The sequence below is a fragment of the Rattus norvegicus genome, chromosome 1, assembly GCF_021556685.1.
Source record: "Rattus norvegicus strain SHRSP/BbbUtx chromosome 1, alternate assembly SHRSP_T2T, whole genome shotgun sequence".
Classification (NCBI taxonomy): Eukaryota; Metazoa; Chordata; class Mammalia; order Rodentia; family Muridae; genus Rattus; species Rattus norvegicus.
Genome location: NC_141534.1, coordinates 112,696,197 through 112,722,632, shown reverse-complemented (window position 1 = coordinate 112,722,632; position 26,436 = coordinate 112,696,197). Strand labels below are relative to the sequence as shown.

The 26,436-nt window shown below is 38.8% G+C and overlaps 1 protein-coding gene across 13 annotated transcripts in view; it reads right to left on the bottom strand.

The window, feature by feature from the left end:
- The window catches only part of Gas2 (growth arrest-specific 2), a 131,073-nt gene that overhangs the window by 91,292 nt on the left and 13,345 nt on the right, over positions 1–26,436 (bottom strand). For 5 of the 13 annotated variants that reach the window (XM_087582042.1, XM_087582046.1, XM_087582048.1 and 2 more), the window contains exon 3: positions 8,484–8,648. In XM_087582042.1, coding sequence (XP_087438168.1) covers positions 8,484–8,631 — 148 coding nt within the window. In that variant the 5' untranslated portion in view covers positions 8,632–8,648. The other 8 variants (XM_087582050.1, XM_087582040.1, XM_087582041.1 and 5 more) reach the window with 5 other exon arrangements.

Here is a 26,436-nt window from a genome sequence, read left to right as displayed (position 1 = left end):
AATGAAACTCAAAGAACTAACCTTCATAGGGTTTCTATATTAACAGAAATAATAAAACAAAATGTATTAGATATAAATGTGCATGTGGTCTCTTTGCATGTAAAGAGTTCTCATCCTTGGTAGCCCCCTCAATTATTTTGGCCTGTGACACAGAACTGGTATATCATATATCATCATCTAATTATAACAACAGCTCAATTGCTAGAGTGCATGGCTAGCATGCATAAACGCGTAGGTTCGCTCCCTAGCAACACATATGAAAATCCTTAGGTGGTGGCCCACAACCACAATCAAATCACTCACGCAGAAGAGGCAGAACAATCAGTAGCTCAAGATCATCCTTGGCTACATTTGAAGCTGAAAGCCAGCCTGGGGTACATGGGTACCTAAGTAAAACATAAAACCCATTAGAGCATTCCCCTTCTGAGTAGAGCCTTGAGACGGCAGTTAGGCCCAGAGCTCAGCTTTGCTCCTCCCCACAATGGCCCTCACAGAGTCAGCACAGCTCTCTGAAGCTTATGGTCCTCAACCATCATCTTTATACTTGACTGGATCCCAGTTAGTCTCTTACTTTTCTAAAATGATCCCAGACTATATTTTCTTTCTCCTTTTCCTCTTAATTTTTAGATAGCTTTACTGAGATCACTCAACCACCTTTCTCATTTGACCTTTTATAAATACTGCGCATATATTTAGAAATGTACAGTCATCATCACAATTTCAGAACATTTTAGTCATATCGCAAGGAATTCAACACCCTTCAGCTGCCATGATCCCCCAAATTTAAGCACTACTTGTATCTTGCCATAGTTGTCACAAGGCAACTTTCCCAGGCCCTCCTCTCCTTTGCTCTGGTCCTCATTTTCAGTGATCTGGGTGGGTTGACTGTTTGTTTGTTTGTTCTTGGGTTTGGGGTGCTTTTATTCTGCCTTGATTTCCCAAAACTTAAAAGTCACAAATCCTGTTGACTCAAGTTACCTCTTTTGCCCATCCATCATAGACTGATGACTAGCATGATAACAGGAGGCATGGGGGTTGTTCCCTAGGTGTGGACTCAACTTTTTTTACCCAGACAGATAGCTGTGCCGAACACGCTCTATCCCACCTCTATGTTGCAAAGCGAATCTGTGCAATTTATCCCAGTATCCAATGGGCTCCAGTGATCCCTCTGACCACCTTTCTATTCATATGCTTCACATCTGCCTTGATCAGATCCCTCACAGCCTTCCACTCTTCCTGGCATGGACCTGCCTTCAGTGTCCTGTTCTGTCCCTGGCTGAAGTCCATCTCCCTACTCTGCTTCCTGGAACTGATTTCTCAGAGCTCACTACTCTTCTATACAGTCATTCATACAAATAGCTTCTATTTGGGGGTGCATACCAAACATGTTCTTCCTTTAGAAATTACATGTTTTGTGTAAAGCTCTACTTTCCTCAATATGACATGAACCACTTGAGATGTGTCTTTTTTAAATCTCCTACAGGACTGAATGCAGCTTGGTTGGTACAGTGCATGCCTGGCATATTCAAAGCCCTGGGTTCCATCCTGAGCACTGCAAACAACAGGCTTAGACCTGTATGACTAAAATCCCAGCATTCAGAAGGTACAGGCAACAGGACCAGTTCATGGTCAAGGCCTTGGGCACAAACAGATAAACATTTTAAATGAAATCTCCTCTAGAGGTAATCGTTGTATGATTCATGTGATGAGTGCCAGGTAAATGCAATCAGCAAGCATGTGAATGAACAACTAAAACGTCTAGAAAACCTTGACAAAACACTGGGGCTCACACAGGCTTATTTGCTTATCTTACAAAAAGTGCAGGACACTTACATACAGCCTACATAAGTCACGGCAAAACTACTGACTTACACTTACAGTATCCAATGTTTAAACTTCTTTTTTTTTTAAGAAAAATCTGTTTGAAATGACGTTCATGTAGTGTGTGTGTGTGTGTGTGTGTGTGTGTGTGTGTGTGTGTGTGTGTGTGCGTGCACACGCGCACACACATGCATATGTGCGTGCACACACATGCCAGGGGGGAGTGTATCAGAGGGGAAAGGAGTTAGTTCTTCTGTTCTTTTTCCCTGCTGAGTAGCTCATGTGCCAGCCTCTGGTTAGGATAATGACTTCTCCAGGTCACAAAGCAGCAGTGGTGTAAGTGCAGACCCCAGAGATTCTCCTGTGCAGGCTGCATTGAGTTTAAATATACATTGAGTTCAGTCGACTCAGAAAGGAGAATAGGAGTCTTAAAACACAAAAAGCCAGCAGAAAAAAATGTATGCTTTGCTCGGAATGTCAGTCCAATGAGGAGAAAGTTATCCTGAAAGAAGGCATGGCAATCAATACCAGAAATAGTGGCCTAAAATTGTCAGTTTATTGAGATATGTTTAAATATCACAATAAACTTTACACCAAGTTCTTAACTGATTTTGTTGAATGATTCCTTTTTTATTTTGCAAAGATATCCTGCCTCTGGAAGGAGCTTAATGTGTTAAACTCCACAGCAATTTTATGACTCCTCCTCATATTTTAAAGTGACTAGATGACTACAATAAGTTGAAAAGAATTTTTAATAATGAAAAGAAAATTAGTTTTCATTAAAGAATCATCAGAAATTTGCCCAGAGTTACACATTTCACTTGATTTTCCTTGGATCTCACAAATGTCCATTGTCCTGGCCACTATGAACACTGAAAAAAATTTTACACTGAACATCTGTATCCAATGAAGAATATATTAGGTGTCAGCTTTCAATTCTGTGTATTTTATAACTTAGAAAGGTGGGGTTTTTGGCTAAAACTGAGACTGTTATATACTTTATAGTTGAAATGGACTGCCTCAAATGAGGGAAAAATGCAAGACTGAAAAGTTCTATTTAAAAAATCCTTTATATGTAATATATTTTCCATCAAAATATTAAGTCATTAAATATATATTTTTAATGTACTATATAATTGTAAGAAGTCAGTTATAATAGTTTTATGGAATGATTCACTACTCTACTTACATTCCACACATATCACTAACAGCATTTAAGGAAAAAGCAGAATACAATGCCAGTTGGGTTTACCCAAAACTTATCCATAAGAGCAGGCTGTGAGAAGGAATTATAATTCCTTAATAAAATAGCATGCGATTAATGACCTCTGCTTCAAAAATCAGGTCTTCCTTATTGTATTAGGCAACATATCAGATTATAAAGCATACACAAGGTGTGGTGTATCTGGAGTTAGATCATTGCCACATTCATAGCCCCGCCTTTCCTATGTCTGAGCATGTCTAGAGAATCAAGAATAATAGATGGGTACCACTAAACCATTTTGGACTGCCAGATACTTCAGCCCATAAGTGCCATGGGTGTAAAGATCAACCTAAGGTACTCTGATCTTGAATTTATATAATTATTTTCTGCATCCACAGTACTGAACTTTAATTTGACATCCTTTCAGTCATGACCGATAACTGGCTAGTAGTGACCAAGGCATCTGATTGAGTAGCACAGTAGGCACTGGCCCTTTTGGCCCTAAAGGCTAATGAAGAAAAACATCATCAGCCTTAGGATTTTTAGGGAGGACTCTCACAGTACAACAGAGTGCATGTTACTATTTACTGTTTTGTAAAACAAATCCACACAATTAGCACAGAGCCCTTTGACCCAGGTACTCCAGGTTCAAAGTCTGTGCTCTCAGCCATTCATCTTGACAATTTCAATATTTACTGAACATACAGTGACTATTTCCTACAGCAGACCATTCTTCCAAATGAAATTGTTATTGTTCTGCTTCCTTACATAGAAGTGTGAAAATGGTCATCTTGGGACTGTGAAGTGAACAGGATGCCTGGGACATAGCTGAGAAGATTGTGCAGCCATGTTCTAATAGCTGCTTTGGAACAAGGCAGAGGAAACCGGGTTTAGTTTTAGTGTCTAAAGATAATTCTGATGCTACCGTAGCAAGCTCTAATCCCTCCGTACCTTCCACTACTAGAGAACTTATATATCATTCATTTTCTAATGCAATCCAAGCTAGTATTTTTAACAGTGAATTACCTTATCTCAAATTACTTGGTATTTTTGAGACTGAATCTTGAGAGTGTGATATAGGAAGTGACTCATGACATCAGAGCTCATGATAACCCAAAGAAAATGTGCCCTGCAGTAGGAAGACCCTTCTGTCCCACGCTTACTGGACAACAGCTGTGTTTGATAGCAGTGACTTCCTTGAGACAGGGTTTCTCTGTGCAACAGCCCTGACGGTCCTGGAACATGCCCTGTACAGAGGTCTGCCTGCCTCCGTCTCCCAAGGGTTGGGACTAAGGGCTTATGCCGCCACATCTGGCTCAATGTTTACTTTTTAATAAAGAAAATTGTAGTTTTAAAAATAATTGGAAAATTTAAACGCATCACTTATGCTAAATTGAAAACTGCTAAATTTTCTTGTCTACCCATGAAGAATATCAGGAAAGTGGAACTTTAAATACTGTCAACTATCAATGCACTTTCTAAGTGATATAAGCAAAATCAATTCAGCGTAATTTAGATTTGGGGGAAATAGAGGGTACTTCTAAGTAGATAATAAACCCATCAACTCTTTTTAATGCTTGATAAGACTTTCTTTAAAATACAATACAAATAGCTTCAGTATCACTGAACAAAACTAATAGAAGATAAAGTATAATTTCTAAAGTATATAAAAACCCAAGTGACACGAACATTTTGCTACTACATTTGTCTCATAGCCACACCAACCCAATCCTCAGAAGTCCACTACCAACCACAGAGTTAGATATACTTAATTCTCCATCATGGATGACTGCTGCAATCTAGGGCTATCTATATATAACACTCTTTATGCTCAAAGAGATAATTAAAATTTCCTAAACATTTGTTGACATAAGCTTTTAGTGTCATGATACATTGTAGAGACAAAAACAGTGAGTGAGTGATACTTGGTTCCAAGTTAAAGGAGCCAAGTAGACAGCTTACAGTACAAACAGAACATGTGCATTTAATGTGTATCAGACATGTCAGTAATGGGTAACAGAAAGCACCATGTAAGAGGCAGCCCAGCACACATTCTTATTGAAGGTGGTAGAATCTTCATGGCTCAGCTCAGTCTTTCTTAAATGTTTAACATATGCTAGTCCATGGCCCCAGCTACAATCAAAAAATGCAGCAGACCTACACAGTCACAGAGTATTTCCTGCAAGATGCCAGGGCATGTGAGTGCTCCAAAACACAGAGAGTGACCTCCTCACAAGTCATGTCGCCTATTTCAACTAGCACACATCCCACAGGATAGCCAGTACTACTACATAAGCTGGGGGTGACTCACAGTTCATTACTGTCTCTTCATCTTTATGACTAGAACTCTATAATGGTATTTACAGTATCACATATCACATTAGAGACATAAATTCATCTATTAGCAAAACATGCATTCTCTCATCCATTTTTTGGTCTTCAAAGAATCTTAAAATGAATTGTCCTTTTAAAAAGTCCATATCCAATTGACAGTTTATGCATAGGATCAGAAACATCCAAGTTCAATCACTGACCATCCTTTAAAAAGCGCATTTTCATTTTTAAAGTTATAATTTTAAACAAGATAACTAAAATGGAATCATCAAAGTTCTCTGCAAGTGTGACCCCATGAGAACAAGAATCTAAAAGCTTAGCATTTCTCTCTCACTGAAAAGTTTGGTGCTTAGTACAGAAACATGGCCAACACAGACACTACCAGCAGGACAGTTCTATGGTATAAGCACACAGAAGCTAAGATGTGAGAGACAGCACTATACAGTAAAATATGTGAATAGTACTCAGATGATAAAAAGATGGTTTAAAAACCTCTCTCTCTCTCTCTCTCTCTCTCTCTCTCTCTCTCTCTCTCTCTCTCTCTCTCTGTGTGTGTGTGTGTGTGTGTGTACGTGTACTTGTATGAGTTTATGTGTACCATATGTGTGTGGTGCCCACAGAGGCCAACAGAAGACAACACATGCCCTGGACTGGAGTTGCAGATGGCTCTAAGGTGCCTATTATGAGTGATGAGAACATAGCCCAGGTCCTCCACTAAAGCAGCAAGGGCACTGACCCTGAGTGCTCCATCCTCAACAACAAATTGTTTACAGTTTTCCTTCCAAAGCAAGTGCACACTGGGAGTTGCTACTACTTATAAGAAAACCATTGTCCAACAAAGCCATTCAGCTCTTCATCTCTCATTATTACTCACACCATGTTTATTTTCTGATCTCCACATGTTCTATCACTTTGAACAGTTCCAAGTATTCAGAGTCCTTTCCAAATTATCAGGGAAGTGTTTCCTGAGTCCTAGTATTTTTCTACCTGAGGTGAATTCTACTCCATTGAAAGACAGTACTCAGTAACTACATTGTTTAATCCCTTCACGATTCCTTGTCTGCAGAGTTTCATAAACTATCCATTTCATTCACTACAACTACTAATAAAGAGTTAACAAGATAATCTGCTTCTTTTAAAAAATTATCCATTACATATTTACTTTGCTTATATATTTATTTTGTTGACCTAAACTCCCCAAACCAAAGTTCCAGACTCAGATTTCTTGGAAACTTAGATTTTAGGAGCTGGAAAGAATATTAAAGAGCATCTCCTCCAACTCTTTCATTTATGGTTGAGGACACCAAGCCCAGAACAGATAGCTGAGTGACTTTGGGCATGTTTCCTACCAGTGGAACAGCCAGAAGCTGAAGCCAGGTCTCCTGATGCCCAGAAAGGAGCCAGGTCTCCTGATTTCTAATCCAAGGATCTTTCCATTACACACACTGACTCTGTTCTTTGAGGCTGTATAGGGCTGCTCACACTGATCGAGCCTCTCTGAGAATGATCACATTGGTTAAATGAAACACTGTGATGACCTAGTCACCCAACACTGGGTCACGCCTGTGTAACCGGGCTATGTTGTACTCACTCCCATTCCTCCTGTCCTAACACCTCCATGGCCCTTTGTTGGTCACACTACTGATTACAATCAGTACCATTTTTTTCAAGGCAGTATATGATTCAGTCCGCAATGAGGCTTTTTTTTAAAGAAATAATTAACAATTTCACTGGACTTTATGAATGGAACAACAACTTATTTGATATTAACTATGATTGAGGAACTGTACAAAGTACTAGAGCCCATATTCTGAATTTTGGTATCATAATTCCAATGACAACTTGCATCTGTAGCAGATGGCTAAACATTAATAACAGTGGGCCCTGGAAGGGCAAAGGCAAGGGAGGCCACGACTGCCTATTTGATGAAGTTAAAAGTGAATTACTACCAAGTGCAAGTCTCCTCCTTCTTTTAGAGACAGTCCCCTGGTGGGGTGGAGGACCTTGCTTGGGGGAAAGGGATTCTAAAAACCTTTCTGAAGAGTATATTATCTATATTGACATTTAGTAGTTTTGGTTAAACCATAAAGTTAGTCAAAATGGGGCACTTGTGAGGAAGAAAAAACCACATATCTTTCCATAGACAAAGCCTTTTAAATATGGCATATGTGTATAAAAACCAGGAAGCAGAGAAAACCCTGTAAAAGGCAAACTGGTTCCCTGCCTTTGCTAGATTTTAGCCAGAAGGATGCAGTACATAAGCCCCATCTTCCTAGCTAGAAAGTGAAGTCTGCAGCTTGCAGGACTGCTTCAGTAATAAAATAGTATCAGTGCATCCAGTCTGCTAACCACAAAGCATCACCCAGGCTCTGCTTCTTCAACAGTTCAGTCCTACATTCTGAAAACTCTAAGGTCCTAGAGTTGTGCCTCACTCTCCCTGTCTGGGAAAATCTGTTACTGGGGATGCTTCAGCTAAATATATGATATGTACAAATCTGTACCAAAATATTGTTATACTTTGATCCTTGAAATTCATCAGACAAAAGAAAAGACACCATTAGCATGCACTTGTCACTTTTCTCAACAACACTGCTTTTCCAAAAATGTATATTTAAAACAAAAACAAACAAACAAAAAACCCGATTTCAGGTCAAAGCTAAATGACTCTAGTCAGTCTACTTGGACGAAGCATAGGTATTCTCCCTGAGTTCCTGCCCTCAGCAGCTTTGGAAGGTGTGATGTGAAAGTAGGGCAAGAAAGACAGTTTTAGAAGCAGATTTCACAGGGCCTGTAGTTTGAACCAAAGCACAGGTCAAAATGGTCAGTTGCAAACCTGTGAGTCAGAAATAAATCAGACCTGAGTAGGAACAGTATAGGCAACTTGACCACAGATTTCCACATTCCAGTGCAGGATGTGGGGATATGAAACACAGTTAATGTGAGAGGCACTGGGAAATTCATTTAAATTTCCACAGGCTTCGATTTCCCAGATGAAAAATCCTAATAAAGAAGGTCTTTCTTTCCCAGCTACGGTCACATGCTTGGGAGAAGAACACCCTGAGAGGAGGTAAAATACACAAGACACTGTTATCTTTGCTCACAAAGTGATATCTTATAACCTTACCTAATAGATTGGTTAACCACAAGGCCAAGTCTTCTTTCATCGGCAGCAAATTAGCTTCGTGTCTGCTGGCCAGCCACTGGCTGTACTGATGCATATCAGACAGGCCAGGTCCGCTGCGGACCTTGGGGCTCAGGGCAGTGCACATCATTTATCCACTCCTAACACCTAGTGTGGAGACAAAAGAGCAATAGCTTTTCACACAAGTTAAAATTCACAAACTTCTACCACCATGACATTGCAATGAGCCTCACCCATGGGCTTCTGTGATGTCAGCTCAAGTTATTAATAATTAAACCCAGGAAGCATTATTTGCTTGATTTGTCTGACTTTCTAACTTTTAGTCAGTCACTTGGTAACAGAAACAATCAAAGGTCAGAGAGAAAATCAAACAATAAATGCTTAGCTCATGTAAAACAATGTATTTGGAAAGGGGCAGCTTCAAGGGGAAGGAACACTATAAAATGTAGTTCCTATAGTAAAATACAGGAGATTTTAGTGTCTAGTGTCTTTTAAGCTAGAGATTTCCAGATAATTTGAGTGTTGAACATGAGCAACTGATGGTATTCACATGATTTTAGGTAAACATATGGGGATTGCTGGTAAGACTGATACCTAAAAGATTCAGCTCAGCATGCAACTCATTGGTGATGGCCAAACTCATTCAAGGACACACGATTAAAACACAAGTATTGAGTAGGAGAGGAAGGGTCTCCACTAGCACTCTGAAAATCACAGAAGACCAAAGTTAGAAGGGAAGAGAGTCATAGGCAATCTGACTCTGTGGCATAACTGTACAGTTAGGCTAAGATCTTGTTCTGCCATCCTCACATGGAACTCTTTCCATAAAGACAACTATGTTAGTGGAAAACACTATTCTTGTAGTCACTGACTCTGATGGCCTTTGCTCCTCTACCATGATGCTTGCCTTGCTTTGAATCTTCCTTATTTTAGTCATACATAATGAGTTTTGTTTGTAATCAGTTTAGAGTAGAAGTATGATAATTTTTATATCTAAAATAGGAGCGGCAGAGAAAGAATTGCTTCTCATATTAGATATACTGTGTTAATACACAGCACAGTAAAAGTAAATAAATAAGATTATTTCATGACCTGATCACTTCACTGTATGAAAAGCATAAACCTCTATTTGAATCATAAAGTGTTTAAATATTTTAAAGTATATAAATATATTTAAGTATTTAAATACTTAAGTTGACCTTAAGTATATATACCTTTGCTTATTTTTTTTTCTTAAGCAGAGTCAGAGGTAACCCAGGATAACCAAAATGCTATATAGCAGACGGTGGCCTTGGCCTTCTGAGTCTTCTGCCCTGCCTTCTGAACTCTGGGACTACAGATGTGGCCCACCTATTGGCATACGGAACGCTAGAAAGCAGTCTTAGAGCCTTCTGCATGCTAGGCAAGCACTCTACCTACTGAGCTACATCTCCAGCCCGCTCTGAATTATTGAAAAACCTGATGCTATGTAAGTGAAGTAAATATATGGAAGCAGCCTTTGATCTGATCTAAAATGATTTCACCTTTGTTCGCAACGGTTCAGGCATTTCCTTTAGAGGCTATTTCACCATAGGACTTGCTCTGGCTACAAATCAGTATGTGCATAAAATGACCAAAAGAAGTCCACCCAAGCGACAAAAATCTCAAGACTATTTGCAACAGGCAACTCATTAGATGCATTTGACCTCCTGGATCCTTCATCTAAGCATTTCAAAATGACTAAATTACATGCTGTCTTCGGGGTTTTACTCCTTCAAACTTTGCACAGTACTCCTTTATAGTTATTCTCAAACTCTAATTTATTTAGGTTAATTTTTTAAAAAAGTTTCATTTCCAATGCATTCAACTCACTCTTTTGACATTCTCTAGATATCTGAAGTGAAGCACTAGGAAGGTGACCTGTGTTTACTACAACTTGCCAAAGGTTACAAGACTGTCAACATAAGAATTACAACATTGCTCTTGTTTATTCTGTCCCAGTTAGTAACAGCTTGCTTAGGGTTTCCCTTAATGTCTACAATTAAATATCAAAAACAAAAGACACCTGAAATACTTTCAATCCCAATTCTTTTAAAATTATGTTCATTCCAGCATAACAATACCTCTGTCCATAGCTAATCAGGATCCAACAAGGTTGTTAGCCTGTCAACATGCATGTAATCAATCATACATCTAAGCACATGAATCACACATTTAAATAGCTAATTGAAATCTTAAAAGGGTTACCTCTAAACTGTCTTCCTTCTCAAGACACAATCTCTCCCACTACTTCCCTGAAAGTGAGATATGGTCTCACAGTAACTCTACCCTCACCCTTTTGTGTGCCCTGTGACTCCCATTGATGCTTCAGAGCCCTGTGTCACTCTACAAAGGCAAGAAGACGCCTCAGGTTCTGAAGCTCATTGTTCAGCACAGAATCCATCAGGGGATCACTTACAGTGAGCCTAATGGCATGTAACAGTTCCAGCGAGGCAGAGACAACAATCCTTCCCCTCAACATTTCTCAACAGTGAAGTTGTTATTTTCCTTGACAGTGGCACCTTTATTTCTCATGCAATCTCTCTTGTGTTTCACCAGAAATGTAATCCAAACTATCTCCCAATATGAACAGATGAAATAACTAAAATCAGTAAGGATGATTAAGCTAATTTTAGTTTAAAATTGTGTACATAAGCACAATTTTAGTAGAGATGGTCAGTAAAAATGGGGTCAGATTTCCCCAGAGGCTTAGTTGGTAATTCAAATACTAGAAAGGTTAAATAACTAAACTATGACAAATACAGAGAGATACAAAGGTATTTTCACAGATAGGACTTCCCTGAATCCTCTCTAAAAAGAAAAAAAATGGACAACATAATTTCTCTCCAGTTATTTTCCATATTTGAAATCATAACTACACTGAACATGATTCAGTGGGTTTTCTTAAACTCTCTATACATATGCCTTAGAATTGGCTAAAATCAGCTGGTAAACAGAAATGGACCCAGCTAGATGGAAAAAAATATGGTGTTTGAGGAACTCACCAAATAATGAAGCAGACTCTCATTGAAATGACTGAACTATAAAGAGGTAAAGAAGGAAAGAGAAAAGGAGAAAAAGGAAGGAAGGAAGGAAGGAAGGAAGGAAGGAAGGGAGGGAAAACACAGAGGGAGAGGAGAGGAAGGAAGAAGGAAATGAAGACAATAAAGAATAGGGTTTGGAGGTACAAGAGGAGGACAAGGGGGAGGGAAAATAGGGTATGTCATTTTTTAAAAGTTCATACTAGTTAAATAAAAGAAAAGTATGGGATTGAATCCTTACATAATTTTTAATAAATATGTGTGTATAGCTGAATTGAGTTAGATCCTAGAAAAAAACTAATGAAAATATCATTCCAGTTATTTGGAGCACATTTAAAGTTCCCAAGACTACAAAGCATGTTAGTAGTAAATTTAAATACAGAATATAAAATGATAAATGAGACACTGAACAGAGGAGTGTCAGGAAAAGGAGAAAAAGTTTTCATACCTAAACAATGAAAGATATTTTCAATAAAATGTATGTAATCCAAATATTTTAAAAGCCCATCAATAACTTCATTAAATATTAAAGTCACCCAATTGGCAAGAGTAAGGCCTCAAATATGCATATGAATTCACTAAATAGGAGCTCCTACAAGCTTTCTGGGTCTAAATGTAACTGGTAACTGAACTGTCAGGACTTAGAATGAATAAAAATAAACCTTAAAGGGAAAAAACATACAGAAAAGTACACAAAATTGTTCAGAGAGTGTGTGTTTTCCCTGTCTTTCCGTAGGAAAGGTGACTCTGGAATAGCAATTATGGATATGATGAGACTTGGACAAACCTGAGGGAAGGAGGAGAAAAGTTAATGAGCCTGAAAGTTAGACATCACGCTTAAAGACTGTCTAGCCTATTGCGCAGAATGAAGCTGAAAACATAGATTTTGCTTTGACAGGGAAAAAGAAACCTTCTTCCATACTCCTAGGTGTGCTTTGATTATTGTCAAATGGTTTCTCCTATATCTAGAAGACTGGCATGAGAGAAAACAAATTTTCATATATCTATATAAGACAATACTATATGGAAAATAAATTGTAAAGAAAAGACAGAAGCACAACAAATAAACATACTACTCACATCTTCCTGGGAGCTCTCACTAGGAATGCTAATGAACAGATACAATAAAGGAGATGAAATCCAACATCTGAAGGTAAAACAATGGCTCGTGGCCTAGCCATTTAGAAACTGTATGTGTCACTGGACTTTTCCTTTTGAATCTGAGTTTTTTGAATCTATGTTGAGTATGTTAGACCTGAGCTTTCAAAGATAATTGTGAAGATTCAACATTTATGATGTTACTTGGCAAATATTTCAAGTTCCATACATTTTATATGCAATCTAAATTATTACCACCAGAAAATGTGCCAAAATAAAACATCCAATGACTTATTTTGGAAAGAAATTCTATAACAAAATAAAATGTTCATAACTATCAATCAATATGCAAAGAGAAGAAAATGAAATGTCAACAAATAAGATATGAACATTGCACATCATTAAAGCTCCAACATTCTCTTCATGTTGAAATATGCATCCAAGCTTAGGTACATAGTTTCAATTATGTGCAGCAAAATGAGTAGTTTGTATGGGGTTAAAGATGGTGACAAAGAATACTGTACTTCGATGTCAGTTAAGAATCATAAGCTACTAGTATAGCAATGTTCTGCACTCACTGAAACCAACAGGTGGCTGTAGCTACTACCCAAACGTCTCTGTCTCCCTTTCACCCTCCACCCCTCTCATCTCCCTTATAAAAAAGCACTATAAGCAGTGAAACTTAAAGGATGTGCATCCCAGTGTCTTACCTTTAGAGGCAATCTTAGCTCTCTTCTACAATGTTGACCCCACTTTTAACCATTAAGTTTTACATGTTAAAGTTTCCAAACAATGCAGAAGCAAAGATTATAGGTCACTAAACCCGTCTTTTAAAATTAAAAACAAAATGAATATATCAATCCAAATCTCTTCCAAAATCTGACAGGAGAAATGTCATTTTGAGCTAGACTCAACTGAGAACTTTATTGTCATGTGACTTACTTTTAACCAACCAGTAACATCTATGGAAGATGTTGATCTTTAACCAATGCTCTGAATGCAAAATCCTCGCTGCTGCCATGTTTTCCTCTTATTGAAACAGATTTATGTGTCACACAATAAATCCTGACTACAAATCCCCTCCTCCTCCTCTTCCCATATACTTCCCCCTTCCTCTCCTGTTCTTGTCCACTGTTTCTCAGTCTCTCATTAGAACGCTGCTGTTATTGTTCGTTCACATTTAATTTGGCTTGACTCTGCAGCTCGGTCCATGCCAACTTACTGTGCAGCACACACTGACCTAAACTCTGAAGTGTCCCTGCCTCAGGCTCCTGGGTACTGGGATCACATGTCTGTACCTCCATTCCAAGTTATAAATGTGAAACCTCAATTTAGGAGCCTAATCAGAAAATAAAGTTCACAATTTAAACATAAAAACAGACTTAGAAATTGTAATGGAGCTATAACCTCTGTCAGGGATGAAATCAAAATAAACTGAAAAAGTATCTGGCAAAATAACATACAGCTTTAGTAACTAGAGGACAGACTAAAAAAGCCCTTGGAAAAGTTGAGAAGAGAAATTCTCAAATACTCCTAAGAGACTTGTGGCCTAAGAAGATATTTTGCCCAAAGTAATAGAGTATTCACACAGTTATTAAACCTCTGTTCCCTCCCTGTACACAATCTCTGTTACTAACTCTTCAGGTATCTTTCTCCCTGATAGCCAGATAGCAACTTCTCTTGGATAAAATGATCACACGCATACACACACACACACACACACACACACACACACACACACATACACACACACACACACATACACACACACGAAATTCTTTCTCAAGACAAAGTATTTCTGGCAGTTGAGACTTTCTACAAGTCATTGTTCTCAAAATTCTACTTACCCATTCTTCCAGACAGTGAAGCACAAACTTTTAGGCCCCTGCCAGATTACGATGAGATACAATTTGAGTAGAAAACCATCTAAAGTCGCTATATGTAAGCTGTTACGGCTCACATCAAAAGTTTATATAACTCAATTTGGCAAGCCCTTAATTTGTGAAAAGATTTGTATATTGTATATAACACAAAATTATATTTTAACTCAAATATAAAAATTAACTATCAGAATTCCACATTTTCTTCAGCTATATATGTAAATATATTTGTGTACAATATTATATATGTACACACACACACACACACACACTTCACATAAAGAAAAGAGAATAGAAACATATCAGGTGAACTGCCCTGAAAACATCTAATACAGGAAGTTACCAAGCACCTTAGCCCACCTTGGCAAGAGCTACTTCTACTCTCCCTCCTGTTCTTTCCTCTAGTCTAATAACAGTCATTGGAAGGCTTCTGGGAAAGTTCAAGAAAAATTAAACAAACTAGCTCTTCTTTGGGACACAATACCAAAGTCACAAACCACCAAAATAATGCTACAATTTCTACAGAAATTTCAATCAAAACTTCCTGGAAACTTGTTGTTGGAAGCATACTGGATGTTTTAACCAGCTCAGGTCTTTTCAGCACTCCCTGCACCCGCACAGCCCTCCAGTTCTGCAGCAGAGTTCTAAAAGTCATGTTCCTGCAGGCTGAGTTAAGCCCTAAAGTTTTGCCACATCTTCAAACTCAAAGTTTAACTAATGCTTGGTACCAAACTTGGTGCCATGCTAGAAAACTAGAGGAGAGGGGCCAATCACAAGTCCTTTGAGTCCAGTGAATTCTGCCATGTAGATTTATTTCCCTGCAAAGCACAGTCCACTGCACAAAGTAGAATGCTTATAGATAAAATGAAGAAATACACATAAAGTTCAACGTCACAGAGATGAAACCCAAGCTCTCTTTCCCAGTCAGAAGCTCCTCAGGCAGCCCTCAGTACAGGTTCCGAGGCACATGGCCAAGGCACTATGTCCTAGATTTGGTTCCTCGGGCTCTTACCTTGTCTCAGGCAGTCAGAACCTGAACACCCATGTTGGAAAGGACGACCACCACCCTCTCCACAGCTAGAGCAGGGCATTCCTTGGAGAAGGGCTCATTGATAGATGCCAAAGACAAGCTAGGCAAGTCAGATGTGAGCTGTAGTTAGGAGCACAAGACTAAGAAGTTGGTTGGGAAAAACAGCAATGAGCATAAGGGTTTGTTCTCAGCCCTGCCTCTCAGAGTCTCTTGGGACTGGTGGGAAGAAAAGGAGGACTTCCTGTGCCTGGAGGATACTCCCCACCTGTGTGAGCCTTTATTTAACGCCATGAGGCCAACTGAGTGTCCCTCGGAACACACAATCTTATTTCCTCTACATAAAATCTCCTATGCACAAACCAAGCTTTGTGAGAGAGGTTTGGGCTGGTGGGTAGGGAGTCCATAAAAATAAGGATGAAGATAGAAAAAAATAAACAAAGACGTGATTTAAAAATAGTAACTGGAAGAAAAAACCCACCTCACCTATATGTGCATTAGAATACAAAAAACAGAATGTTGGGCACTGAGTTTGCTCCCATTCTAATTCGACACTAGGAACTCACTCAGAATGTCTGGACCAAGTCAATCCTTTAGAGTTGATACAATTTAATTTTGCCAGGGTAATTAATGCAAAAAAAAAAAAAGTTGGCTCCTTTGCTCATGAACAAATAAGCTGGGCTAAAATGAAACACCACATCGAAATACAAAATTATAGATAAATTCAACGTTTGTTCATACAGAGAAGGGTCAACTCTACCCAATTCATCAAAAACAAAACAGTCACCGCAAATTACATCCTGACCTCTTTTTCCTCTGCCCCCATTGAGTTAAAATGTCAGGAAATATGAATAAGACCACCAAGCTCCCCGTGCGTACTCCCCCGCCCCCATTTCCCCTTAACCACAGAGCATGCAGGGCGTTACAGACAAGCTTGAGCATCACCACGCATGTGTACATTTACATCCAAGTGCTAATGAGACTTCCTCACTTCCGCCCCTGGTTGGTTGAGCGGTCCCAGAGGGCTTCTGGTGCTGCTCAACAAAAGGGATGGAGGGGTGGAAGCTGTTTCTTGGGTACCGGGATGTCTCCCGCTGCAGTGAGCACCTCTCACCCTTGGTTCTGCTTGCAGCTGCTGCGGATGTTGCTTCCAGTCCCCCACCCCACCCCCCTCCGGTCCTGCCTGCAGTAATAGCTTGGCTCCCCTCCTGGCTGCGAGTGCTCACCCAGCCAGCTGCTCCCTGCGACTCAGCACCCGCACTCTGGGCTGCACCCCTGAGGCTCCTCCAGACGCAGGTCCTGTGGCCCCCCGCTCCTCACAACCCAGCAGCTCGGTGGCGGCGGCAGCTGTGGCCGCACCGCCCCTCTTCATACTTCTGTGATGGCTCCTCTTGGTGCTGTTTGGGAAAATGATTTTAATCCCTCTCGCCAGAAACAGATTTCCTACATTTCATCAGTCCACACGGACCAAGCGGAAGTAAAACTCTTACTTTTTTTACTGCTGGACAGCAAATGCGGTTGACACTGATTTACCCTTCAAATGGGAGAGATTGTATTACAAGCCCTTGGCAGCAATTCCGAGTTGGGGCCAAGCTCCAGCCCCTTGTCTGTCCCCCAAACACTAAGCTAAGACAGAAGGGGTGGGGAGCTGGGAGGGTATCATATTTAACTTCGGGGGTTTTAACAGTCAATGACTTTAGCACAATGTTAAAATTGAATGTTGGAAAGTTTTTCTTTCCTGACCTGTGAGTTTGCACACTCAGTGGCATGAGCTTTCTAGTAACTTGGGCCAGTGTTCATTCTAAATAGAATGTGTTGTCTTAAAATTCTGTTTAAATATTATTTCTGAGGGGTCTGCATCCAGGGCTGTTTCTACTTTAGAAAGGAAATGTGACTGTGTCCTTCCTTCTCTTAGCCATAGTTCAGGGTTGTGTTGAACATCACAGACAATTCAACCCAACTGCTATGTGTTAGGATATGAAACTTAAGATGAAAAGCTTTGTAAGAGGTAGACAGATGTTGAATTGTCTGGTTCACCTCTGAAGGACAGGAGCCTCTAGCTGAGTGTTGGGTTTCAACTTCCCACAGAGTCTGCAAGGGATCACCTTGTATACTTCTATATCCAGCCTGCTTGACTGCAGCACACAGGCACTAGCTGATTCCTAGATACCAGGTTAAAATGGAGTGAGTCATGCTCACATCTCTTACCAGAAAATGACAACAACAACAACAACAACAACAAAAAAACAGTACCTGTAAATCTACAATAGCAAAGCAAGGCAGACCACTTTACCTGCCATTGAAAGTACATTCCACATTTATTCTTGCTTCCACCAGGAAGGGTTATTTGCTCCTGGTTATTAACCAGAAATGGCACCAGTTGTTTGCATGCTGTGATAAGATAAACAAAAAGAGAAAGACAATGGGAAAACTTAGGGTAGTGACGTTTTTCATTTCAATTACATTGCCTACTGCAATGTTGGCCCCACAGCTCCCCATAGCATTCCTGAAGGAGAAAAGAAGCATTCCTCTAACTGAAAACGAACATACTTAAAGAGCAGGAAAGAAGAAAGAAAGAAAGAAAGAAAGAAAGAAAGAAAGAAAGAAAGAAAGAAAGGAAGGAGGAAGGAAGGAGGGAGGGAAGAGAGGGAGGGAGAGGAGAGAGCGAGGAAGGAGGGAGGGGAGGGAAGGAAAAGACAAGACAAGACAAGAAAAGACAAGAAAAGAAAAGAAAAGAAAAGGAAAGGAAAGAAAAGAAAAGAAAAGAAAAAAGAGAACAGAACAGAACAGAACAGACAAAACTTGGTGAACTGGCATGCATAACCATGAGGAATATCATTTCTCAGTTTGACCTGGTTTTAATTTTCATAGAACTATCTTCCACAAGGCATTCTGAATTTCTGAACCTGTGCACTTTACATAAAAGTTTATATCCTTTTAACATCAAAACATCATCATCTAATGAATGTTAAAAGATGTGTTTTCAAGAGATATCCCATGAGCTCAAACAGTTTACCACCTTGGACTTTAAAAATCTTAAATTCTATCCTCCCTTAGATAAAAATAAGTCTCATTATTCATTACTTCAGTTATAAATAGTGACTTGAGATGTTTTTGCTGACTTGTGGATAATGCTATGCCTGGTTCAAGAAATAAAATGAGCTTTCAAGGGCACTGAAGTAGCCTAATACCACATTCTCCCCGCCTCCCCATGGCCCATCATTCCCATTTTTTAAGTTTAAATTATGTAGCATGTCAGTCTCTGCCCTTTAAGGCAGATCTAGTACGAAAATACCACAAGGAACAAGGAACTTAGATTTGCTTTCTTACATACTTTACAGCTGAGCTAAATATTCTTTTGGTGATAGAAATAATAGCACAGGGGTTGTTGTTTCTCTTTTATTGAAAATAGATGACAGTGTATCTTCAGTACAGTCCCCTCCACCCTCAGGGAGTGCTCCCCATCTCCCTCCCAGCCACATGCATCCCTTCCTGACTCTCAGCCCAAAACAGGCTTCTAAGGGAATATAACATAACATAATATAACATAATTCATCACATCAGAATAGGACAAAATAAATAAACCGAAAGAGCCCAAGAAGGCGGCATAAAAATCAGAGAATCACTTATTCGCATTCAGTAATCTCATATAAATAGTCAACTAAAAGCCATGATATATACACAGAGGACTTGTATATTTAAAAGAGAGAAGAAAATATGTTTAAAAAAAAGAAAATATATTTTTACAAAAGAAAAGCTGACATAACACCAGCTCAACTTCACCATGTTCAGTGAGTTCTGTAGGTGTAGTCTTAAGCAATGGAGACTCGCCATCAGTTTGTAGAGAGCCACCTATAATCTTGGCAACAGTATGAGTTGTATAAGGGTTCCCATGCTGCCCTTTTGACAAACAGCTCAAATAGATGTAATCCAATCTCAGTACTGGAAGCTTTGTTTGGTGAAAAAAGATGGCAAGTTGGAGCTCTGTTTCCCCCATTATTTGAGATATAGGTAATCTTCATATGTATAAATTTCTACTACATTATATTTCCAAACTACCCCTCAAAATGCCCTTAATTTTAGCTGTCTCTTCCCACATTCCTTCCCTCTAGAACTCTTCCCTCCACCTCTGCACTTAATCTTCCCAGTCTCCCTCTATCCATCCATAATTTTCTATTCTATTTCCCTCTCCTTGAGAGTTATATCTCCCCTACTGCCCCAAGTCCCTTAATGTATACCCAACCTCTGTTCCATAGATTATTCCCAGGTTACTGACTTAACTATTAATATTCACATATAAAGGAATATATGACATATATGGTTTTCTGAGTCTGGACCACCTCCCTCAGGATAATTTTTTCTAGTACCATCAGGTTACAAGTTGTTTGAGCAAGAATTTCCATTGCTATGAAGGTAACCAAGGTAATCTTATAAAGAGAAACATTTAATTGGGGTTGGCTTTCAGTTTCAGAGGCTCAGTCCATTATTAACATGGTGGGAAGCTTGTCAACATGCAAGTAGACATAATACTGAAAGAGCTGAGAGTTCTATATCTTGGTTCAAAGGCAGCCAGTAGGAGGCTCTTATCTGAACTGGGCAGCGCTTAAGCCTCAAAGCCCATCCCCACAGTGACACACCTACTCCAACAGAGCTAAGTCTTCTAATAGTGCCATTTCCCATGGGCCAAGCTTTTTCAAACCACCATACAAGTGAATCTTATGGTCTCGTTTTTTAATGGCTGAGTAAAACTTTATTTTGTAAATATAACACATGTCCTTTATCCATTCTTCTTTTGAGGAAAATCTACATTGTTTCCAACTCATGGCTATTATTAATAGAAAAATCAACGAATAGAGTTAAGCAAGTTGTATCTATGGTAGTATGAAGCATCCTTTAAGTATATGCACAAAAACAGTGGTATAGCTGGAATTGAGGTAGATCAATTTCCATCTTCCTGAGGAACTACAAAACTGACTTCCAAAGTGGCTATACAAGCTGGCACATCCCATCAGCAATGAATGAGTGATCTCCTTGGTCCATGTTCTCACCAATATACATCACTTGTTTTATGTACCAGTCTGCAATCCCACCAACAATGGAGGAGTGTTCCTCTTTCTCCACATCCTCGCCAGCATCTGCTGTCACCTGAGTTTTTGATCTTAGCCATTCTCACTGGTGTGAGGTGAAATCTCAGGGTTGTTTTGATTTGCATTTCCCTTATGACTAAAGATGTTGAACATTTCTTTAGGTGTTTCTCAGCCATTCGGCATTCCTCAGCTGTGAATTCTTTGTTTAGCTCTGAACTCCATTTTTTAATAGGGTTATTTGTCTCCCTGCAGTCTAACTTCTTGAGTTCTTTGTATATTTTGGATATAAGCCCTCGATATCTAGTTTTTTTGAGTTCTTTAAATATTTTGGATATTAGCCCCTTATCAGATGTGTAGTTTATAAAAATCTTTCCCCCTGCACTAAGCTGCCACTACTATTTGGAAGTCAGTGATATTTATTATACTAAGAGAGTAGGATCCTCATCAATAGAAACGTATAGGAAAAGTCAAACTACATCTATGAAGTGGCAATATCATGCTACTGGTTCAAATCCGAAGTGGTGTTTGGATGTAAAGTGAAATTGTAGTTGTCGTAGTCTAACAACAGTGTTCTTTGTCCTACAGCTTTTCAGTTTCATGAGGCATTTAATTGTTGATCTTAGTGGCTGTGCTAACAGTGTTCTACCCAGAAAGTCTTCTGCTGTGCCAATGAATTCAAGGTTATATCCCACTTTCTATTCTGGCAGATTCAGTGTATATCCATCTATGTTAAGCCTTTGTTCCATTACCCAGCACCATTTATTGAAAATGTTCTCTTTTCATTCCATTGTGCATTTCTTTCTTCATAAAACTCAGGTATCTATAGGTGTGTGCATTTATGTCTGGGTCTTCAATTCAATTCCACTGGTCACAGGGACTGTTTTAATACCACGACCACACCGTTATTATTACAATAACTCTGTAGTGCAAATTACAAATGGGGATTGTGATACATCGAGCAGGCTTTTTTTAATTATTCATGATTATTTTAGCTATCCTGGGTATTTTGTTTCCATATGAAACTGAAAGTTTTCCATTCAAAATATATGAAGAATTTTGTGGAAATTTTGATGGAAATTTCAATGAATCTGTAGACTGCCTTGCTTAGATGGCCACTTTTACTATGTTAATCCTCCCAATCCATGAGCATGGGGGATCGTTCCACCTTCTGTTATCTTCTCCAATTTCTTTCTTCAATGTCTTAAAGTTTTTATCATACAAGTCTTTCACTTGCTTAATTAGTTACCCCAAGATATTTTATATTATTTGAGGCTATTGTAAATGATGTTAGCTCCCTGATTTCTTCCTCAATCTGTTTGTCATTTGTACATAAGAGGACTACAGACATTTGTTAAATTTTAATTTATTGATATCCAAAAATCGATGTGATTGACTGTCTGATATTTGGAATAACAAAAATAATTTTTGAAACTACATCTCAAAATTATTTTTTAATTTTTAAAAATTTTTTATTGGATATTTTTTATTTACATTTAAAATGTTATACACTTTCTGGGTTTCCCATTCGAAACCCCCAATCTCATCCCCTCTCCCCATTCTTCTACAAGGATGTTGCCCCACCAACAACCCACGCCTTCCAGTCTCCCACCCTGACATTCCCCTACACTGGGGAGACCAGCCTTGGCAGGACCAACGGCTTTTCCTCCCATTGGTGCCCAACAAGGACATCTCTGCTACATAAGCAGCAGGAGCCATGGGTCTGTCCATGTGTACTTTGGATGATGGTTTAGTCCCTGGGAGTTCTGATTGGTTGGTATTGTTGTTCTTATGGGGTTGCAAAGCCCTTCAGCTCCTTCAATCCTTAACTCTTCCAATGTGGACCCCATTCTCAGTTCAAGGGTTTGATGTTAGCATTTACCTCTGTATTTGTCACACTTTGGCTGAGACTCTCAGGAGACAGCTATATCCGGCTCTTGTTAGCATGCCCTTATGGCATCAGCAATATTGTCTGGGTTTGGTGGCTGTATTATGTGGGCTGGATCCTCAGGTGGAGCACGCTCTGAGTGGCCATTCAATAAGACTCTGCTCCAAACTTTGTCTCCATATCTTCTCTTATGACTACTTTTGTTCCCCCTTTTAAGAAGGACTGAAGCATCCGCACTTTGGTCATCATTCTAGAGCTTCATGGGATTGCATCTTGGGTAGTTTGACCTTTTGGGCTAATATCCAAGTATCAGTGATTGCATACTATGTGTGTATTTTTGTGATTGGGTATGAGGATGATATTTGCTAGTTCCATCCATTTGCCTATGAATTTTATGATGTCATTGTTTTTGATAGCTGAGTAGTACTCCGTTGTGAAGATGTACCACATTTTCAGTATCCATTCCTCTGTTGAAAGGCATCTGGGTTCTTTCCAGCTTCTGGCTATTATAAATAAGGCTGCTATGAACATAGTGGAGCATGTGTCTTTGTTGTATGTTGGAGCATCATTTGGGTATATGCGTGGTATAGCAGAGTCCTCAGATAGTACAATGTCCAATTTTCTGAGGAACGTCCAGACTGATTTCCAGAGTGGTTGTACCAGCTTGCGATCTTACCAACAATGGAGGAGTGTTCCTCTTTCTCCACATCCTTGCCAGCATCTGTTGTCACCTGAGTTTTTGATCTTAGCCATTCTGATTGATGTGAAGTGGAATCTCAGGGTTGTTTGATTTGCATTTCCTTGATGACTAAGGGTGTTGAACATTTCTTTAGGTACTTCTCAGCCATTCGATACTCCTCAGCTGAGAATTCTTTGTTTAGCTCTGTACCCCACTTTTAAGTAGGTTTATTTGGCTCTCTGGAGTCTAACTTCTTCAGTTCTTTGTATATATTGGATATTAGTCCTCTATCAGATGTAGGATTCGTAAAGATCTTTTCCCAATCAGTCAGTTGCCACTTTGTCCTAATGACAGTGTTCTTTGCCTTACAGAAGCTTTGTAATTTCATGAAGTCCCATTTGTCAACTCTTGATCTTAGAGCATCAGCCATTAGTGTTCTGTTCAGTAAATATTCCCCAGTTCCCATGTGTTTGAGTCTTCCCCACTTTTTCTTCTATTAGTTTGAGAGTATCTGGGTTTATAGGGAGGTCCTTGATCCACTTGGACTTGAGCTTTGTTCAGGGTGATAAGAAAGGATTGATTTGCATTCTTCTGCATGCTGACCTCCAGTTGAATCAGCACCATTTGCTGAAAATGCTATCTTTTTTCCATTGGATGGTTTTGGCTCCTTTGTCAAAAATCAATTGACCATAGGTGTGTGGGTTCATTTCTGAGTCTTCAATTCTATTCCATTGATCTACCTTCCTGTCTCTGTACCAATACCATACATTTTTTTACCACTATTGCTCTGTAATACAGCTTGAGGTCAGGAGTGAGGATTCCCCCAGAAGTTCTTTTATTGTTGAGAAGAGTTTTTGCTACCCTGGGTTTTTTGTTATTCCAAATAAATTTGCAAATTGTTCTTTCTAACTCTATGAAGAATTGAGTTGGAATTTTGATGGGGATTGCATTGAATCTGTAGATTAATTTTGGTAAAATAGCCATTTTTACTATATTAATCTTGCCAATCCATGAGCGTGGGAGATCTTTCCATCTTCTGAGATCTTCAATTTCTTTTTTCAAGGACTTGAAGTTCTTGTCATACAGATCTTTCACTTGTTTTGTTAGAGTCACACCCACCATGGTATTTTATGTTATTTGTGACTATCGTGAAGGGTGCCAGTTCCCTAAATTTCTTTCTCACCCTATTTATCCTTTGAATATAGAAGGTTACTGATTTGTTTGAGTTAATTTTATGCCCAGCCACTTTCTTGAAGTTGTTTATCAGGCTTAATTCTCTGGTGGTACTTTTGGGGTCACTTAAGTATACTATCATATCATCTGTAAATGGTGATATTTTGACTTCTTCCTTTCCAATTTATATACCTTTTACCTCCTTTTGTTGTCTGATTGCTCTTGCTAGGACTTTGAGTACTATATTGAATGAATAGGGAGAGAGTGGGCAGCCTTGTCTAGTCCCTAATTTTAGTCAGATTGCTTCAAGCTTCTCTCCATTTGGTTTGATGTTGGATACTGGTTTGCTGTATACTGCTTTTACTGTGTTTAGGTATAGGCTTTGAAGTGTTTATCAGCTGCAGGAGTTTCCTGATAGAATTTCTAAGGGTCACTTATGTATACTATCATGTTATCTGTAAATAAAGATATTTTGACATCTTCCTTTCCAATTTTTATCACTTGGTATACTTCAGTTGTCTTAGTTGCTCTCATAAAGACTTCAAGTACTATATTGAATAAGTATGGAGAGAGTGGACAAACTTGCCTCGTTCCCTTTGACTATAGGCTTGCTATAAACTGTCTTTATCATGTAGAGTGTCTCTTATATATCTAATCTCTCCAGGGAATTTATGATGATGGTGTGTCCAATTTTATCAAAGATCTTTTCTGTATCTAATGAGAAAATCATGTGGTTTTCAGCTTTCAGTTTATGTGGTGAATTACATATATTGACTTATGTATACTGAACTATCCCTATATCTTTAGGACAAACCCTACTTGATTATGGTAGATGGTCTTTTTGATGTCTTCTTCGATATCTTTTACACGTGTTTTAATGAGTATTTTTGTATCGATGTACATGAGGAAATTGGTTTGTAATTCTCTTTCTTCATTGGGTCTTTATATGTTAGGTATCAGGGTAACTATGGGCTCAAAAAATGAGTTGGGCAATGTCCCTTCTGCCCTCCTCTTCCTACTTTAGAGAATAATTTGAGGGGTACGAGTACTAACTTTTCTTTAAAAGTCTGGTGGAATTCTGTGCTAAAATTATCTGGCCAGGGACTTTTTATTGAGAGCGGGGGTTCTAATTGCTGCTTCTATAATTTAAACAGACTTTTAAATTACTTTTGTGATCTTGATTTTATGTTAGTGAGTGTCTATTTAGAAAATTATCCACTTCTTTCAGATTTTGCTAATTTGTTAGAGTACAGCTTTTTATAATGTGTCATTATTTTCAGTGTCTGTTTTTATGCCACCCTTTTCATTTCTCATTTTGCTAATTTGGATATTCTATCTCTCCATCTTTTAGTTAGTTTGGATAACTGTTTTCAATATTAATAATTTTCTCAAAGAAACAACTCTCTGTAACCTTACAACAACCTAGGACCACATGAGAAGAGAGCTTCAACTGAGGAATTATCTAGATCAGAAAGACTGAGATACACACAAGTCAGCAAGAATCTATACATTTATTTCTCTTTCTTCTTTTTTTTATAGATGTCATGTGAAGAGCTACCATAATTATTGCCTTAACTTCTTCTCAATGATAGACTGTAAACTAGATTTGTAAGCCAGATAAACCTTTTCCTCCCCTAAGCTGTTTTTCATCAGGATTTTATCACAGCACAAAAGTAAAACCAGACCCAGTGTCAAACAGTAGTTTTACTTGATTTGCTTGGATGTTTGTGTTTCTCAAAATCAGTATTTTACTTTATATATTCCAATTACTCACTGGGCATGTTTCTAAAGATAACCTTCTGTTCAACTCAAATTCTTTACCATAGGAATCCATTGTCCAATGATAACACTGCAACTTACCTGGGAGCAAGGGGAATGAAGCAATTGTCTCACTTACGGAGATGAAAAATACCTAATTATGACGTTGATATATTACCCCACTGAAAACAACCAAGCCAAGTTTGAAGAATTCTCATGTACAGTTTTTTAATTTATATCATCATAGCAACAGGAAAGTATATCAGTGAGTGTTTCCTGAGTTACTAAA